Source organism: Xiphophorus hellerii, chromosome 7, assembly GCF_003331165.1.
Source record: "Xiphophorus hellerii strain 12219 chromosome 7, Xiphophorus_hellerii-4.1, whole genome shotgun sequence".
NCBI lineage: Eukaryota > Metazoa > Chordata > Actinopteri > Cyprinodontiformes > Poeciliidae > Xiphophorus > Xiphophorus hellerii.
This window is the reverse complement of record NC_045678.1, coordinates 20,724,645-20,743,514: the sequence shown is the minus strand read 5'-3', so window position 1 is coordinate 20,743,514 and position 18,870 is coordinate 20,724,645. Positions and strand designations below refer to the sequence as shown.

At 36.7% G+C, this 18,870-nt stretch overlaps 1 protein-coding gene across 1 annotated transcript in view; it reads right to left on the bottom strand.

The window, feature by feature from the left end:
- Positions 1-2,857: 2,857 nt before the first annotated feature.
- Positions 2,858-18,870, bottom strand: part of abca12 (ATP-binding cassette, sub-family A (ABC1), member 12) — a 68,602-nt gene continuing 52,589 nt past the window's right edge. Inside the window, exons 59-71 of the mRNA XM_032566939.1 lie at positions 16,848-17,025; positions 16,634-16,749; positions 13,461-13,623; positions 13,104-13,357; positions 12,669-12,873; positions 12,002-12,111; positions 11,623-11,773; positions 7,723-7,857; positions 6,517-6,620; positions 6,151-6,243; positions 5,928-6,033; positions 4,026-4,163; positions 2,858-3,538 (exon numbers count right to left, since the gene is read on the bottom strand). Coding sequence (XP_032422830.1) covers positions 3,434-3,538; positions 4,026-4,163; positions 5,928-6,033; positions 6,151-6,243; positions 6,517-6,620; positions 7,723-7,857; positions 11,623-11,773; positions 12,002-12,111; positions 12,669-12,873; positions 13,104-13,357; positions 13,461-13,623; positions 16,634-16,749; positions 16,848-17,025 — 1,858 coding nt within the window. The 3' untranslated portion in view covers positions 2,858-3,433. The remainder of the gene's footprint in view (positions 3,539-4,025; positions 4,164-5,927; positions 6,034-6,150; positions 6,244-6,516; positions 6,621-7,722; positions 7,858-11,622; positions 11,774-12,001; positions 12,112-12,668; positions 12,874-13,103; positions 13,358-13,460; positions 13,624-16,633; positions 16,750-16,847; positions 17,026-18,870) is intronic.

Genomic DNA, 18,870 nt, shown 5'->3' with positions numbered 1-18,870 from the left:
AAAAAAATTCTACAATAGTAACAATTCTCTGTGGTGTAAACTCACAATGGAGTGCTTTGTTTTGACTACAGTGATTCTGCATAGCTTAATTCATGGCGCATGTCATTTTGAACACTGAAATGTAAAACTGTCACTGAAAATTGTACATTTCAAACATTTGGATTGACAAATTCAAAACCAGCAGTTAATGACAGTTTTAACTGAAATAAACTTTGTTCACTATTTCTATTGCCCAAGATATAAAATTCTAACATGGAATATATTATCAGTATAATATTGCAATATTCCAATTCCCACTCATGTGATAAGCAAGAGTAAAAAGTTTTGGTCACACTTTATTTGACGTGTTGTGAATAAGACTGTCATGACACCGTAACAAACATGACATAACACCTGTCATGAACATGAGTAAGTCTTCATGAATATTTATGACTGTTGTCATGATCATGATTTCTTGGTTAATGTCAATTTGTCATAACAAAGACATTTTGAATAATGTCAACTTTGTATTAAAAGTGTCATGATTTACCAAATGACACTTTATGACAACAGTCATAAATATTCATGAAGACTTACTCATGTTCATGACAGGTGTTATGTCATGTTTATGACGGTGTAATGACAGTTTCATTCACAACCCATCAAATAAAGTGTTACCAAAGTTTTTTGTAGATGTACAATGTAAGCAAAAATATGAAATGACTATATGAAGATAAATTAAACACATTGTGTCTATTACTGCAAAGTAGAAAACAAGCATTTAAACCACAGGGACTGTGTATGTAATGTAAAAAAAAATAAATAAATCAATCCCATTTACAAAAAACTTGGTTGGATAAAAATATTGAACAACTAAAACACTTTTCAGATATATTGTTTTAAGTAAAAACCTCTGAGATCCCAGTAAGTCTGAAAAGAAGCTTAAGGAATTCACAAAGATTAAATTTCAAGATGTTAAATATCTATTTGCAAGCAAAGACTTGAAGGCTTATAGATTATTTGTCATCATCAAGCCTTCAGCACTGCAGCAAAGCCAGGCACACACTATGGTGGAAATAATTGCATGGGCTCAGTCGAATCCTTTTTAAAAATGACTGTGGGTGAACACTTTTTTTTTTTTTTTTTGCTGAATCCAATTGATTCAAGATCTGAAAGCAACACTGCAATTTTTGAGCCTGCTCTGAAATAATATAGACGAAGGCAAGGTAAAAAAAAAATGTCCCCAGAGTTTAACAAATCAGACCGTGAATACATATTGTATTGTACATCTGCTTTTTGTTCTCTTGGTTAAATGTGATGGAATGCAGTTTTTCATCAGGGCACAGCTCATAAGCCTGTATCCGCAATTGTATGTGGATGTATAACTATATGAGGTATAGGTGACTTTCTATTTCTGAATATACCAGTGATGAAGAGCAATATATGAACTGGGGAAATATGCGTTGCCATTCAGATGACACATTTTCCAAGAAACCTTTTGCTGTTTTTGCAAAAGGATGCAAAAAAAAAAAACAAAAAACCTTACGTTGGGCCTATTACAACTCCAGCCCTTAATAATTAGAGTGTGAGCATTTGTACATTTTAGATCTGCTGCTTTCCAGGTAAATACTGGGTCTAGATTTTTCCATCGCAGTGCTTTCTGTTTATATTCACAGTATGTGGGACACAGGGTTGTAAACAATCAGTGCTCATGACCAAGAGCAATATATTGCAAAGGCTAGTGGAAACACTTCTGTGCATACATATAAGGAGAACACAAACACTGTGAAAAACGTACCATATATTTCTAATACCTAGCTTCCTTTATTATTCTTAGTTTTTAAGATGTTTGTTAGTGTGCTAACATTTTTGCTAACATTTCTTGGTGTGCTTTAACATTGTTGTTTAGCTAAAATGGATTCAAGCTAAATGGATTTACAGTGCAATCCTGGTCGTCACTAACAGTTTTTTATACCAGGTGACAGAACTTTATTGCACAGTGCCTTGCAAAAGCATACTAAAGCAAATAGGGCTTTATATGGCTTTCTTCTTCCAAGGTTTTCATCAAGGACAGATTTGGAGATTGCAGGGCAAATACTGGTCATGTCACCAGGTTCTTCCACCTGATCTGTGAATCTTTCCAACTCTTTCAGAATTACAAGGGGCCTCTTGACTGCTTCTGTGATTGATAGCTTCCTTGCCCAGCCAACATTTGACAGCCATCTCTTTTTAGGTTTGCTGTTGTACTCCATTAGTAGAAATAAAACAGATCATAAAGGAATGTTGGAATGAACAGTGATCTATGAGCTGTTCAAAAGTGGGGATATTATTTTTTTTATAACCTAACCCTGTCTTTATTTTCTCCACAACATTATGCTAAGAGTGCACCTTAGTCTTAATTATGCTGTTTAGTAACTAATGAGCTCTAATAAATCTATACAGCCTTCAACTAACACTTGAGAAAACCTTAAAGTGAAATAACAGGTGTAAATGATACACACTAATTATGCGAGTCCTAAAGTAATTTGATGCACTGGATTTTATTTCGGGTGTCACAGTTAAGGGGTATTAAAGTATGCATGCCACCTTTTTCAGATTTATTTGTAAAACAACGTATTACAGTTTTTCACTTCTTAATCATGGGCTATTTTTTTGTTGGCCTATCATATTCAATTAAAATGAAATACAGACAAGTTTGTGGTTGCAACTTAACTAAATGTGAAATACCTCAAAGAGATGTAATTATTTTCCAAGACAGTATGCATCACACACCTAAGCAACACAGAATAATAGAATAGTAATTAAATTCAGAAATAAACATGATATGGATCAAAAGTGATGAATCACAATGTAGAATCAGAAGAAAATGCATCACATGTACTGCAACAGCACTTGAAAAATAGTTTTATTTTGATTACAAAAATACATTCAAGATTATAGTTAGATGGTCAAAGAGCAGGAGAGACTATTTAGTATTCAGTACAGCTACTCCAATAATGAGCTATATCCTTAGAGGGGGTGTTAAGGTGTAGAGCAAAACTGCACATTGAGTTTGGAGTAGAGATATTTTCTTTTCAGTTTTATCTAGTACTTAAGATAAAATGTACTTACATTTGACAATTTGATGATGAGTAAGATTCATTTGACATAATCAAAGCATACCAGCATTATGGTCAGTTGAAGATAATAATTGAGGAATATTGAAAATTTGTTCTAGTAGCCCAGCCACAAAGAAAACAATTAAATTTCATAAATATTAAGATCTAGTAAATTAGGAAAGAAAACAGTAAGTAAACACAAGATCAATCTATAAACTTCATTTGCTCATCTGTGCATAAAATTACAAGTAATAATTTGATCTGATAATTTCATTTACCCTGCATTTGATCATACTTTGCACATGTTACAGGTATTTTACATTGGGTAAATGAACCTTCATTCCAGCCAGTCAGCTTTATGTCTTAGCAGCCTTAATGGAACCCAGGTCTTCAAAGTCATTTTCATTGTGAATTGGGATGGTTTCCATGCCAATATTTCCCATGGCAAAATTGATGAAGACCTGCGGGGATTCAGTAATAATGTAAGATGGAAGGCAAAGTAAAAAGTAATAATTTCTTCTGAAGAAAACTGTAATATTTTGCTTATCGTCTGGTCAGCTTCACAGCCCAACCCCCCTCTTTTTCTTCCATCTATGGTGTCTTCCAATCCCAGAGCCCCAAAGGGTTTAGACTAGTTGAAGAATATCAGCTTTGGCTGCATATAAAGCTCATGGATTCTCTTCCAAACTCATATTCCATTTATTTTCCCTCAGGCATACCCTCTGTCAGTTTTCCTCTGACTCTTTTAAACTTTCTATGCTCTGTCTTTCACTCCCACTCAGCTTTCTTCTGTCCCTGCTTCCCCTACCACCCTCCCGCTCTTTCTCTCATCTCATGTCCCTTTTTTCTGTCCCCTGCTACCATCTCCCCCACACCACAAAGTGACACAGTACTTCCTTCCCTCTCACTCTCACTCTCTCTGTTTATGTTCTGTCTCTTTTTCCTCACCTCATCCAGAGTGGTCTGGCTCACAGAGAAGTGTTTGATCCGCAGAGCATGTTTGTTGGACTCGAGCTGGTTGAAGATGTCAGCAACCCCACCAGGAGCATTTGGTACGTGGTATTCCACCATGGCAGAGTGCTGGTCCTGTGTGTTGAGAAAGAAAGCAGAGTTTGTGTTTAAAGTTGGTGAAAACATAAAACTCCCAGTGAAACCAAAAGTAGTGTGCTGAACATTAGACATAAAGACATTTGCTTCGGGAGAAAATCGACATTCTTTGATAGCCAATCCACAATAAGCTACATACAAACTGAATGTCAAGAACAAACTTGGAGCATTTTATATTCCTAGATTTTTAGCAAAACAAATCTCACACTTTTGGAAATCAGTAAACTTAACAGACCAATAGCAGTCAAAAAACAGCTCAAATTATTTTTAAGCTTGCTATAAATAACCTCGTCATTGTCATTTAGAATGAATCCACATTAGTTTGTCTCCAAAGCTAACAAGCAAGCATACTGGTTATTGGCTACTTAGATATATGCCAAGACCAAGGTGCTTGTACAACACCTAAAACATTTATAAAGGCTTATGAAGGAACTTTTTTTCATTGTCAAGTTTGCATTGAATAGTTATTTACAGAGTAAGTCAATATTTTTTTAAAACAGGAAATGGAAAGTGTGCCATCAATGATCCTCTTGTTTGAAACACATACTGAGAATAGAAAATGAAATACAGACAATACAGATGTTCAAAATAACTATATATTTACATTTCTGTCAGGTAGCTGATTTGACCCAAAACCCTTTTACAGGTTACATTCTCAGTGTTTCACTCAAGAACATCACTGGTGGTGTATTGCCTCCAAGCTCCATTTCAAGTTTAATAGTCACTGGGTTATGGTTTAAGAACCACCAAATGCAAACTTAGTGATTTGAAGCTTCAACAAACAGCATTTGCATAAACCACTAATTTGTCTGATTGAATCTTGGCCCCTCTCAAAGTTGGCATTAGCTTCAGCATCAGGGGCCAGTTAATCTGGGTTTAAACTGAATGAAGATGGGAAAATAATCAATTTAAGACCTTATAAGTTTTACTGATCAATATAGTAATGCAAAAACTGTTTTAGGGCTGCACGTAATTAAAGATGCAGCAACCTTCTGAACCTATCATTCTGTTTGGAATATCTTTAGAATGTGAAAACACAAATGTTCAACTATTGGTAAGTATTTAGAAGCTAAGGAGTTACAAATGTCCTTCAGGACTTTTTGAAAGTTTTTAACACAAACAGGAAGAATTACTTCTAAACCCACATCCATGTTTATGCAACAGCTTGTTAACGCTTAGTTTTTCACACTGAACAAAGTGGAATGTCAGAATGAAGTTGTCAGACTAGTAGAGAGAAAAAAAAAGATTTACTGCCGCTGGCTATACACAGTGACTGTGCCATGTAATTACAGTGACACTGTCAGACATTACTTGGCAATATTTTAACTCTTCTTCTGTCTGTGTTTATAATGCTGGGTTATGGTAAGTAATTTGCAGAGACAAATGAAGTTTCAGCAAGTTCAAAAATATACATATCACTGATTCAGTCCTGTAAGATTAAACTATATTTTTAACACAAGTATTTACATAATTAAACAGTAAAAAACTGCACAATTTCACCAGATCTTTAAGCTGCTAAAATTTTAAGTTTCAAATATGTCTTTTCAATGTGTTTCAATAAGGGAGAGAAACACATTGACTTAAAAGACTCAGACTCTACTTTATTTCATAATCATGTTACATCTGCTATTTTTCTTTACAACATCAATAAATGTCTCGCTACATTTATTAGAGCATGCTATCGTCTTTCACCTTAAGTCTGTTAAGTACTTTTGACTCCTTTGATGAGTTGACGAAGCTCACCTTGAGAAACGTGGTGGGGAATTCGCGCTGCATGAAAGCAGTGATTGCCTCTGTGTCGCACAAAGGCTTCGCCAAGTACATCTTCACAGTGAATCCGCTGCCAAACCTGCAGAAAAGAATTTTTTTACAAACAATGAACTGTTATTACATGTCTGAGGGGTGGCAAGCGTGTGGGTGAGGAAGAGAGCGGAGGTGTGTTGAAGGATGAGTAGAGGTCACTAACCTGTTCTTGATGTGCTGCAGGGAGCCCAGGCATCGGAACTGACCTTTCACCATGATGGCAAGACGGCTGCAGAGCGCCTCACACTCCTCCATGCTGAGATCCGGAGACAAGGGGAGAAAGATAAAAGGTCATGCAAGGACCATTCAAACTTAGAATAATTAGTCTTAAATATTATTATTTCAGCATATTTCATTTGCAGAACGCTAGGAAAGAGTGGAAAAACACAAAGCATATGGTGCTACACTGCTATCCAACTTGTTTGTCCAGTTTTGATTTCTTTTTTTATCCTTACTCCTTTTAATAAAAAGGCAAAGTATAGATTTTAGTCAGCTGAAATTAGAATACTAATCAAAATGTACTTCTTACCTGTGAGAGGTTAGCACCACTGCGCATTTCCCCCTCACTTCCTCTGAGATGATCTTCCATAGATGACGCTTAGTGCGTGGATCCATGCCAGAGCTTGGCTCATCCTGGGAAGATGAAATGAGTCAGTGAAGAAGAGGAGTGCATTGATATTAGTATTAGCGCTGCAATGACAAAGTGGTATGTGATTGGAATCAGCCCATTTTCCTCATCATCATCTCAAAAATTGAACCTTTGTCCTATCGATGAACCCACTGCTTCAATCACTACCAGGTTGTGTTAACAACACTGTATTCTTGAAATGAATACAATGTGAATAAAAAATTACTAAGGTTCCCCTCAGAATGCAGTTATTTCAGTATCAGCATGGCATTGAAAAGGTAAAGAGGTAAAACACTACTTAAAAGAAAGCTGTATTCTCTAAGACATCAAGACATGCAATTCCTTCAAGGTTGGAGACAACAAGACTTTCAGCAGAAAACAATAAGCTCGAGCAAAGCACACCAAAGTTGTTCAGTTTGATTACTTTGAGCTTTGAGCATCTGTTTATTATGAAACATGATGGAGCATTGGGAGTCTTTTAGAAATTTCAGAAGTAAGTTATAAGGAAATTGCTGTTTTCACCATACTAATTGAGAACATATAACAGTAAAGACAGCTTAAATGCTATTTCTACAATAATTTAGTTTTAGTTTTAAAATAATAAAAAAGTCCATGTTTTACAGTAGATTATATCCTGTCTTACATCATCTGGTATCATAGTTTGTAAATCAGAATCAGGTTAATATCAGTACTGAAGAGTCTTTACAAAACTTGACAAAAATTGCAGAAAAATAATTGGCTTGTGACAGAGGCTGGCTTGTACCATACATTGGAAGAGTACCAGGAGGAGTTTACAAAATTTTGATTTACTTATGGTAAAGCAAAAAAGATATGGAGAGACTGAGAGAATAATTTATTAGAAACATAACAGAAAAATAAAGTCTAAAGCTACAAGAAATACGGTGCCATATACCTTTGAGATGTGGAGTAATTAATAAGATCCACTCAATCTAAGGGATCATGACAAATGCAATGTGCAAGTATCTAATTTACTTTAAGGACCATTAAAAAAAACTATAATCAACTAGGTTGATATTATCATTCTGGTGACCATTGAGGGAAATAATTAGCCAGGTGGGGTTGTATAGACAGGTGCATCCTCCTTACCAGTAGCAGGATTTGTGGATGTCCGATGAGCGCAAGAGCAGTGGAGAGCTTTCTGCGGGTTCCGCAGCTGTATCCATCTGTGATGGTGTTTTTGTAGTAATTCAGCTCTAGCCTCTTCAGAAGGTAGTTCACCACCTATAAGGGAAGGAAGCATGCAGGGATTAAATGAGTGTTGGGCAGAATAACTAGTACCATAGGTTTGTCCTCTACATGTTTATTTTTTAAAATAAAATGCAAGATCATCATAATTCTCTGTCCCTGTAACATTCCAAATTCAAAAATGACTGATTATTTATAGAACTGAAAGTTAAATTTACAAGTAAAAGTCTTGTCATTAATCTACACACACTCTTCATTGGCAACTTCAAAGATTTTTAGAAAATAACTGAGTACTCATGTTTGAATTTAATACAGATCTTCTCTAATTCCTTTTTTGCCAATAGTGGGAAACAAATCACTTAGCATAATAACTTTTACCCCACCACACTTGAAAGGTGGTTTTGGAATCCTTGCCTATATCTCTCTCTCTGTATATACAGTATATCTATATCTATATATATCTATATCTATATCTATATATGTATATATATACAGTAGATATAGATATATATAGATATATACAGAGAGAGAGATGATGCAACCTAATTAGAACCTCAAAATCAAAACTCAAATCAACTTCCTTAATCTTCTGACTCCAGATCTGTTGAAAGTTTGTTGAAATGCTTTAAAATCGGCTGCATGCCGATTTTAAACAAGCTCTAGTATTTATGATGAAAAATAATAGACAAAAAGTACACCAGAATCTTGTTGATGGCTACGACACGTGTGTAGTTTCTCTCTTGAGTCTTTATGAATCATTTTGACACTGTCTGGATGAAAACATGTGTACAAAAAAAAGATCACGTTGTTTAAAAAAATTCAAAAATCACAGAATTTGTCATTGGCAAAACCATTCCTCCCTGGAAAATTTACGTATTGGGTGTATGTAAACTTCTGATCGCAGCTGTATGGTATTTCCAACATGGAAAACTAAAAGCCATTCAATTGTTAACTAAAACAGATCTAAACCAACAGCCTGAAAGTTGATTTCCTACCCATTTAATCCACCAAATGGATGCTCTCAGCAGAGGTCCAAAAAGCCACTACTGCTTTGAACGTATACTCAGCAGGGAAATGTGGATTTACAAGGACAAAGAGCAAACAGTGGCCTGCCCCTCACTGGGAACTTGATATTAATGGTCTTACAGTAATTGCTTTCTCCTATTCAGTCCAGTACAGCAACACAGTAAATTACACAAGGTGTCTATCAGCTATGCTCGCATGCATATTTAATATTGTTTGCACTGCAATGATGACATTACATGGTGACTTTACTGTATCAAAAACTGGCAGCAATCCTAAGGCAGAAGGAACTGATGCAGGAAAATCCATTTGGTGGATGTCAGTAAATTCTTTTTTGCAATGGAATAAGTCACCAAAGCAGAATGATACCTAACGATTAGAGGCGCTTGAAAACTATCTCCACTGTTTTCTTTTTATCAATTGCATGGAACTGTGAGCTCTAATACTAGTGTGCTTTAAAAAAGCTTGAGGTCATTTCCAATTAAACTATGGTCATTTCCTCACCAGCTGGAGAGTTGGGAAAGCAGATCAATAGAGCAAGCTAATGCAATAGATACCTCAGTTGGCTTAGATTTTCTACTTTTCCTTTGTCAGAGGATTTCAGCCGTAACTCTTGTTTTTTCTGTTTGGTTCACTGATCCAGGTAGTTGAACAATGTCTACAAAATTAAATAGTTACGAAAACTACTCAGTATTCATCTACCGAATCTGAATGACTAGTAGCTAGAGCTTATTACATTCCTGCCAGGTTCAGATCAAAATTTGTTGTGTTTTCATGTTCTCCCATAAAAGCCACTCTCCAGCACCTTTGATGTAACAACTCATTAAGCCGACAAAACCATGTCAACGTGAAATGACCCCATTAAGGTTTGTCTCATTATCCACAGCAAGGGGACTGTCAGCGGGAGACATCATCAAGAGAAATTCTATATATAACTGCATCTTGGTGAATTAGGCTGACACTGCCGTTGTGGCTATTACAACCATTGTTGTCATTAGTCTGATCAGATGAAGGCGAAGGGCTTGTGACAACAACGGCGACAGTGATTAGTGTCAGACATCTATTTCTGTGCTTCATTGTCTCTCCCTGTCTTTGTGTGTCTGAGTATACTTGCTGATGTTGTCTCTGGTTTTGTTGATAACATGACTGAGAGTGTCAGAGACAATCAATGTTTTTTAGTTTCTGTGGAAAATGGAGCACAGGAAGAGAAAGGGAGGCAGATTTTTTTTTCTGCGTATAATCCAGATATGTCATGACAACTGCCGCGCCAGCTGTCAGTACTTATGAGAAATGATAGTACGTTTTAGCAGACTACTAAAAGTCAAAAAAGCGGTAAACAGATCTTACATTGTATGTGAGGACAATTTTTTGGCCTCTTTTACCTTTGATCTATGACATCATCCCAGAACGTCACCTCAGTCGACTTTAGCTAGATCAATACTAGTTTTTAGAGATTTATTGCTTTGTTCGCTGAACTAATGAAATGATGGTGATGTCACACAAAGCTGTGCTTATTCTGTGTGGTCAGTGAGGTGGGCTATAAAAAGATTAATGAGTTAGAAAAGCATGAGTCATGAAACATGACTGACTGAATCTCTCTTTTAACCTGACGGGGTGACCATGCTTATTTACACTGAACTCACAAAACCCTTCAGTTAAGTGGCACAGATTTTCAACTGTATTTTGGTATTTCCATGGAGATAAGCCACATAATTACAAAGTGTATCTACTGTAAATGCTAAGGAAATAAATACACTTATTCAATTTCTGTATTAATCAGATGATGCAAAGATTATATTATCTAAACACCTGAGTAATTTCATCTGAGTGGATATTGGTTTAGATAACAAAAAAAATAATCATAATCTGAATATAAATTTGTTAAATAAATATGCTTTAACTTACACAAAGTGTGTTGATATAGAGCATACTACTGCACTGAGCTAAAAGGTTTATTGTAAGTCTATCAAGTGTGATAATCACAGGAATACACATAGAGCCTACAGAAAAGAAAAGAAAAATCTGAATTTTAAAAGAAAAATATTCCAAAAGGAAGTTATGTTGAATTGGCTTTGGAGTGCAACAATCAGAATAGGAAAGGACCAGAAATATAAAATAATTAATCTATGATTATTGATCCATAACTGCTTAATTTTATGCATGAAAGTGCACTGCCTTGGGATCTAGCAATGCACCTGCCATGTCGGAAGCTGATCAGGGAAAAACACAAGATTAGCACAAAAGTAAAAGAACATACAGGTTGTCAGAAAGACAAAGATTGCTTGCTCTATATGCAAAATGTTTTCAAAGCTCCCTCTAAACTCCATTTTCGTTTTGTTCCTCTGCTAATTTCTCTCATGTTGGCAGCAGTGACAGACAGGCACGCTGAGTAATTACCACAGAAGCAAGATTGATTAGTTCTCTCAAAGATAAATGAGAAGAATGGGGATAAAGTGACACATCTAATAAGATCCTACCACCATCAATGTATCATTTAAACACAAATTTGCAGAAATGCAAAAAACACGTCTGCATTGATGAAAACTTCAGTCCTCAATTCTGAAGTTTGGACGCCGAGCCAAGATGACAATAGCTTTTCCATTTCGCTCCAGACTGTAAGGCTTTCAGCACACATCATACGCTCTGATTAGGTATGCATGGAAGCAACAGCTTCCAGTGCTGCACTGAGAGTGCACCTTGGAATATGTATCAGATTCTGTGTCGTTTTGCATATGATGTTGTCACTACCCAAAGCTTTGAAAGACCGCTCTTGCTTACCCCAGCTATCTCTCTCTTTGAGATGCCACGAATGCGAGCATAGAAGTACAGATGTTCTTCTCCAGTGAGCAGATCATCGAGTGCATCCACCTGGGGACAGTAGCCGATGTTAATTCCCTGGCCACGGCAGTCCATGATGTCCACCAAGCGCCTGGGGCCAAGAAAAATATTTTTAAATGGTATCAAATATGATTTCCTCTCTGAGACATACTTAATAGCTTCAGAATGACATGTAAACATCTGAAATATATTTGTATCCTCAAAAAAAATAATGTAAAAGCTACGCTACAAACATTTACCTATTTCCATCAACACTGCACAAAAGACAATTTGAAAAGTTTGAATGTTTTGTGTATAAGCTAGTCGTCATATAGCTTACCCGTTCCTGTCCCTGATCTGTGCGGAGCCATCAGTGGGGCTCACGTCTCCTGTCAGCATCTTGAAGGTGGTTGTTTTTCCTGCCCCATTTACTCCCAGGAGGCCAAAGCACTGAAAGGCAAAGGCTTAACTTAGTAACTCAAATGTTTATTTAGAAAGCAGTAAGATTAAATTGATGTTCATGCAAGTTTTCAGAGCCTGAGTCTACAACAATGTAGCAAAAACAAAGTTAGTGGTTTAGTGCAAATGGATAAACAAAAAGATGTTGAGAAATAATTTAACCTTTAAAAGATCTAATAATAAATGTCAGTTGGGCAATAACTTTGTAAAAGGAGTCCACAACATCACAAAATATGGATACTTTGAATTAATATATTATAGCATTTGATTATACGAGTAATAATAATACTCGTATAATAGCCTAATAGCAATAATTACAAAAACTGAATTTGGTTTAAATCTCTCATGGTGAGCTGTACAAGAACTAAACTCTTCAGAAAACAGCATAATTTAGACATTATTTGGACTCTGCTTTGTTTGGATAATTATAGAGATTTGTTTCTGCCACAGGTTGGTAATTAGGGAAACAATGACCACTTCACTGTCACACAGTCTTTAATCAGACTCCATTGTATTACTAATTTGTGTTCTTGTTTGTGAGTTCTTACCTCTCCAGCAGGGATGCCCACAGACAGCTTCTTGACAGCAGGGACCTTCCTACTGAAATGTTGGTAGATCTTAGTGAGCTGGTTGATCTGCAGAAGGTCTGACCTGGCTGCTCCACTGGCCACCCGAAGATTCTCCGTTGCCACATCCTCATCCTCCTCTTCAAGGTCAGACTGAGGCAGTGTCTTTCTCCCCAAAATTAGATGCCTACAAAAAGAGAGGTACTGAACCCACCGTCTTCTGACACACTACTCTACACTTTGCTGCACCTGTTGTATATCCAACCTCATAACAGCAAGAAGACTGAAAAAACAGACCTTGAAACAACATTCTGTACATGTTGTATTGGTTTTAAGGGTTAAAATGAGTGGACCCAACTTAGTGTTGTTCATAAGGACAAACAAAAAAAAAACTCCCTTTAGCATCTGGCACCTTACCTGACTTTCCGTATGAGGGATCTGTTTAGCAAGAGGCGCAGAGTGAAGAAGAAAAATCCTTGGATGAGGGAAGAGATGAACATCCAGCCCAAGCTCTCTGTGGAGAATGGACTCTTGTAGACGTCAATTCCGTAGCCACTGAGAATCTGGATCTCGATGTTCGACCTGGCCAGCAGCATCAGTCCGTTCCCAAAGCTGAACTGGGGGAAGATGAGGAATGCGTTGCTCAGCTTTCTCAGGATCTCCTGGATGATCTGTTAGGATGAAAGAAAAAAAAAAAAAAAAAACTAAGCTAAAAGATCTTGTTTTTGAACTCAATGTTGTGCTCTGTGTGGATATGTGAAGCATCCTGGTTACCTCAGAGTTGTGGATTGATATTTGTCCCAAAAAGTACAGAATGGAGGTGGTGATGATGGTGTTGGTGCTGATGAAGAGGTTGATGCACACATAGGTGATGAAGGCTTTTTCCACATCTTTGAAGATACCCGCTAGCAGATACATCCATGGGAATGTGGCAAACCTGAGAGTTTGACAAAGGAAGAATATTTTAAAATAATTTATCACAAATAACCTCCAGAAAAAAATTAAATGAGGGTCTCTAAACAGACCAAACAGTCTATTTGAGCTTGATGAAAGCAGGCACAGAAGAATATTGAAAAAAGTAAAGTGGAAAATACCACACCAAAGGAGAGTAAACATTCAGTTTTGGTGCCAAAACAGACAAGGATAAATTACTTCTCTCTTTATTCTCCAGGTGGAGGAACATTTCCTTTCCTTTTTCTCTCACATAATCTGCTACTCCGTCTGATTGGGGGGGAGGGGTTAGTGAGGAACAGAAGAAAAAAGTGAAACAAAGAGAGAAATGAAAAATAAAAAAAAGGAGGAAAGAAATTGAAAGAGACACACAGCTAGACAGAGACAAAGCATCTGTGTGCCATGTCCAAAAAAAAGGTGCTTGGTAGGCAGACTGTGGGTGCCAAGCCATGACAAGGAACAGAAGCAAGAAGGCTGCACACCAGACCAGGTGGGTGCAGCCTGACAGATGGAGCAGTGCGATTACTCATTGCTTGGGAGGGAGACATCTGTCTGATAAATGAGAAGCAGAGTGCTGACTCTGCCTACGATGATATAGGACTCAGTATGAGGCCTGGGAACAACAACGGTCAACACAGGTTCTAAATTTTCACTACAGTTGGTAAATGATATAATGGAGGCTCCCGGTACAGATAAAGAAAACATAAACTATTGGTTTGAAAAATCTGAATATCTTTATCGGAAAGATTTTTAAACTTGAGATCCAGATGTCACTGTATTAGGGTCTATTTATTTCTTAGGCCTCTTTCTATGGAATAACCAAGTTGGGAGGGATTTTATAACAGCCTTTCTATGCTAATGCCATCTGTTGTCAAAAGAAATTAGAAAGTAAAAAAACAAAACAAAACAAAAAAAAACATAGCTGTCTTTACGTTTGACAGTAGCAGCCTCCGTCTGGTCTGTGCTGTGAATTTAACCTCGCAGCAAACAAAGTAACACCCATTAGAGATTAGAAATCCCAGTGCATATGTGAGGAAAGGCTGTTGTAAATGTAGGAGCAGTTGAATGATCACAAGGCTTAGGAAAATCCCCTGTAAGAAACATTGGATTTTTGATTGATCCAAAGTTTCACTGTTTGCCAACAAGATTTCAGTGTTTATATTGATAATATTTTACAGGCAGCCAGAAGCTTCGTGCCGACATCTTGTTACACACTGATGCTTAGTCAGAAGCCCCTGGGCCTTCCACCATAAAGCAATATGTGCCCTTCCAGTCAAAAAATACATCTGTGGATTTATTTTGCAGAGGATTTTAAAGATTTTAAATTCTACCTTTAGAGTTTGGGGCTTGGGAGGATAAATTCACAAAAATCTAACAGGATTTCTTGCATAAAAAACACAATTACAAAATAGGAAATTATCTTATTGTGACTATATTAGCCTTGCAACTTACAGTTTCCTTCAGTTCAAGATAAAATGCCTGTTTGGTTAAATCGCCTCTTATAATGCCCTGGAAAAGTATGTACTTGCCCAGCATTTAGCTTGTTGAAATCACAAATCTCAAAGTAAATAATTTTTGAAAAATCACTCTGGACCAGCACTCCCCTCATAGTTGTAGTATCATGTTGTGGGAATGCTTTTCTTTAGTCAGGACAGGTACATTGATGGGAAGCTAAATAAAGCTAAATCCAGAGCAACATTGGAGGAAAACCTGTTAGGGGCTGCAAAAACCCTGAGGGGAGGTTCACCTTCCAGCAGAACAACAACCTTAAGCATAAAATCAGAGGTATAGTGTTTAGATTGCAGTATATTCATGAGTTGGCCTACTGAAAGCCCAGATCTAATAATAATTTTCAAATGTGACAAGAGACGAAAATAACTGTACACACTGGGTTTTTATCTAATCAGAGTCTAAGCCATATAGATGCAGAAAACCAGTATAGAGAAACTCTAAAAACTAATATAATTGAATTGAAGACAACTTGTAATCTCAAAAGGAGATGGCTCTACAAATCATTGTCTTAAGGGGCATAACACATGGAAACTACTTTAAAATTTTCTTTTGTAAGCAGAAAAAAATAAATAACTTATCTTTTGCTTTACAATTTTGCACCTAGTTTTGCACTGCTTTGTGTTGGTTTATCACATAAAATCCCAATAAAAATGTATTGATGCTTGTCATCAAAAGAAAACACAAGTTCAAGAGGCGGAATACTTTTTCAATGCAATGCAATGATCTGCACCACAAAGGGTTAATTGATACAACAGAGACTAGTGATTGAGCAACACAGTACAGTTATTTGTTATATAATCAGAGCACCTTCTATGAATGAAGTTTTTAGCTTTTCATTTTTAAGGTCCCTGCTAAAAGCTCCGGTCAGCCCTGATTGAGCAAAACATTGCATCCAGCAGGATGGAGCTGCTCAAACCTTTTTTTTTTTCTTTTTTTTAAATTAGCTATAATTTGGTAGCTTCAAGAAGATGAGGTTAATATAATCCTAAAGTTGAAGTAGAAGAAGATTAGGAAGATAGGAAGAATGGGTAAGGAGTTATTTAATTTACCACTTTGATGTGATAAAAAAGTTTCATATAACTTTTGGATTTAAGAAAAAAATAGTAAAGTCTTCATAGTTTTCCAATCTAAAACTGATTATTGTCCCACTACAAATTTCTTAGGCTGTTTCATACTTTTGAGTGATTATAATGTTTTCAAAGGTTACAGATTAGTAAAAATAACTGTATCATAACCAAAACCTAACTGTTTGATCAAGTACAAAATTCTGTTTTTTTTTCTTTACAATATAGAATTTACAGCTAGTGTAGCATGTGTTCTGGCTTTAATGATTTCTATAAAGGTTGGAACAATATAATGGTCTAATTTCTTATCACATACTATACATTTGAGGTGAAAAGTGCAACCACAAGTGATAGCAAAAAAAAAAAAAAAAGATAAAAATAATAATTAGCAATTTCTAAACTTTTTCCAAAAACACTAACCCAAAGAGCACAAAAAGCAGGCTGATGGCACCCAAATTTTGTCGATCCGTAAAGGCAGGAATTTGGAAGGCAGCAATCACACAGATGGTCAGTGTCACTGGGATCAAATAAATGACCTGTGGGGCCACAAAAACATATTACCAATTATTTGCATGATTAAGTCAGGTACTGCAATGTTCCTTTGGGTATGCCGCCTCAATACAAGAAAATATACCATGTCATAAAAGAAGTTCACAGCCCAGTAGAAGGGCTCGCTGATGCCAGCGATGTGCTGGAGCCTCTTGGAGCCGCTGTGGTGCTCACTGACTTCGTAGATGGCAAAGCTGGCTGTCGCAATTGAAAATCCTGTGAGTACACACATGGCCACCATGATATGAAGCATTCCCTCGACACTGTGGGGGAAAGAAAAAATCATTCAGACGATTGGATTAAGTTATGCTCATACTTCTTGAAGTATCATTAATCAGAAATATTCTTGAGGAAGATATTGCAGCTTGATTTGCTTCGTCTGGACTGCAGTGAAGACAAATGAACCAATCTACTGGGATGTGCCAGAATTGTTTGAAAATTGCTTGAAAAGGGTGGCCCATTTTTAAGTTTTGCATCCAATGATCATTAGAGTCCCCTGTTGAGATCTGACTAATTTGAACAATTGAAGTGGCTAGCAATAAATGGAATCTCATTAATAAGTAATTCTTTGTACAAAAGGACTAATGTTCCTCACTTATAACAAGATAGCACCAAAAGAAAAAAAATAATTAGACAGCTTCATGTAGAGATTACTGTTGGGGTGGCTGTTCTGATTCAACACAACTTCAAAACCTTGTTGAAGCTATGTTCAATTTTTGATGGTCAAATTATTTGAAGCCCCCAGTCAGCAGCTGTTCATTTCTCCAAAGCTTTTCTACTTCCACTGAAAACTGCTCAACTACATTTAGTACTCTGCTCTAGTATGGTTAAAACACAACAGATTAGACTAAATATCTTGCACAAGGCTGTGAGGAGGATGTGGATAAATCTGCCAGAGTGACCAAGAGCGAGGGCGAGGAAACAGCAGAGAGGGACATGTGGTGGGTGTTTTCAGGGCAGCGCTTACTACAGAAGAAAGCCAGGAACGGCAGCTACTGAGCAGGCTTGTTATCAGTGAAGCCAAGATAGCCTTACAATTTCTCCCATGGGCACAGCTACAGCAAGGCGAGAATCAAGACATTTTAAGGAATACATCTGCCATATCTTTAACACAGCACAGGCCAAATCAATATATCAAGCGAGGAAGCCAAGTATTACCCTGGAGTGAATGAATGAGCAAATGTGGCTGCTGCAATATGTCAGCAGGCTGCAGCTCAGACAACAGAAGAAACTAGTGATAAGTCACAATGAATCGACTGGTGAGAGAGTTAGCTCGACGAGGGTAACAAAAAGAAGAAGGCTTTATGAAGCAACAATGTTGCTAAAATTCCTTCTCAGAGTTTAATTTCCAAAGTGAAATACAAAGTATTTTTAATAAACTAATACTCTGAAGCCAAGGAGAATCAATCCACCTTAGTGCCACCTTAAGGATAAACACTCATTACATTGGGACTCTGATCAATAGCGCAAGCTAAGAAAAATCCATTTAGAAAATCAAATATGGGTAAATACTGCTGTCATGTATCTCCCTGTCCTTAATCCACCCTGACTTCACAGTCCAATTTTGAAAAATAGAATGTTTTTTTTTATTATTATCTCAGGTCATGCAAACAACTCATATTCCCTTCTAACTGGGGTAATTTTAGAATATTTACACCAACTGAACTGTTGATACCAGTGATGGACAGAGAAATGTGCAGGATTTGCTCAAAGATAATCAATATTCCAGCAGTTTTTAGACTGAATAGTATATGCAGAAAATCTCAGTTATGGTAATAATTACAATTTTTGAGGGAATACACACAGAAAATGTGATTTAATAATTCTAGCAATGCCAACACATACAAGATGCTAACATCTGCTCAAAATGTGAACTCTGCCATCCATTTGTTGATTTAAAATGACAGTAAAGCCATGTTTCACACTGCTCTCTAATGCATCACCTCTGTTCTTTATATGAGAGATTATAACCATTAATGATGGGAAGGCTGTAAAATGTAATTTGAATGCTTGTCTTGCGCATTCTTATATTTCTTAAAGAGAAGTATTCCAACATCAGTCTCAGCGGCTCCCATTTTTACAAAAGCTGGAGATCTCAAATCCACAGC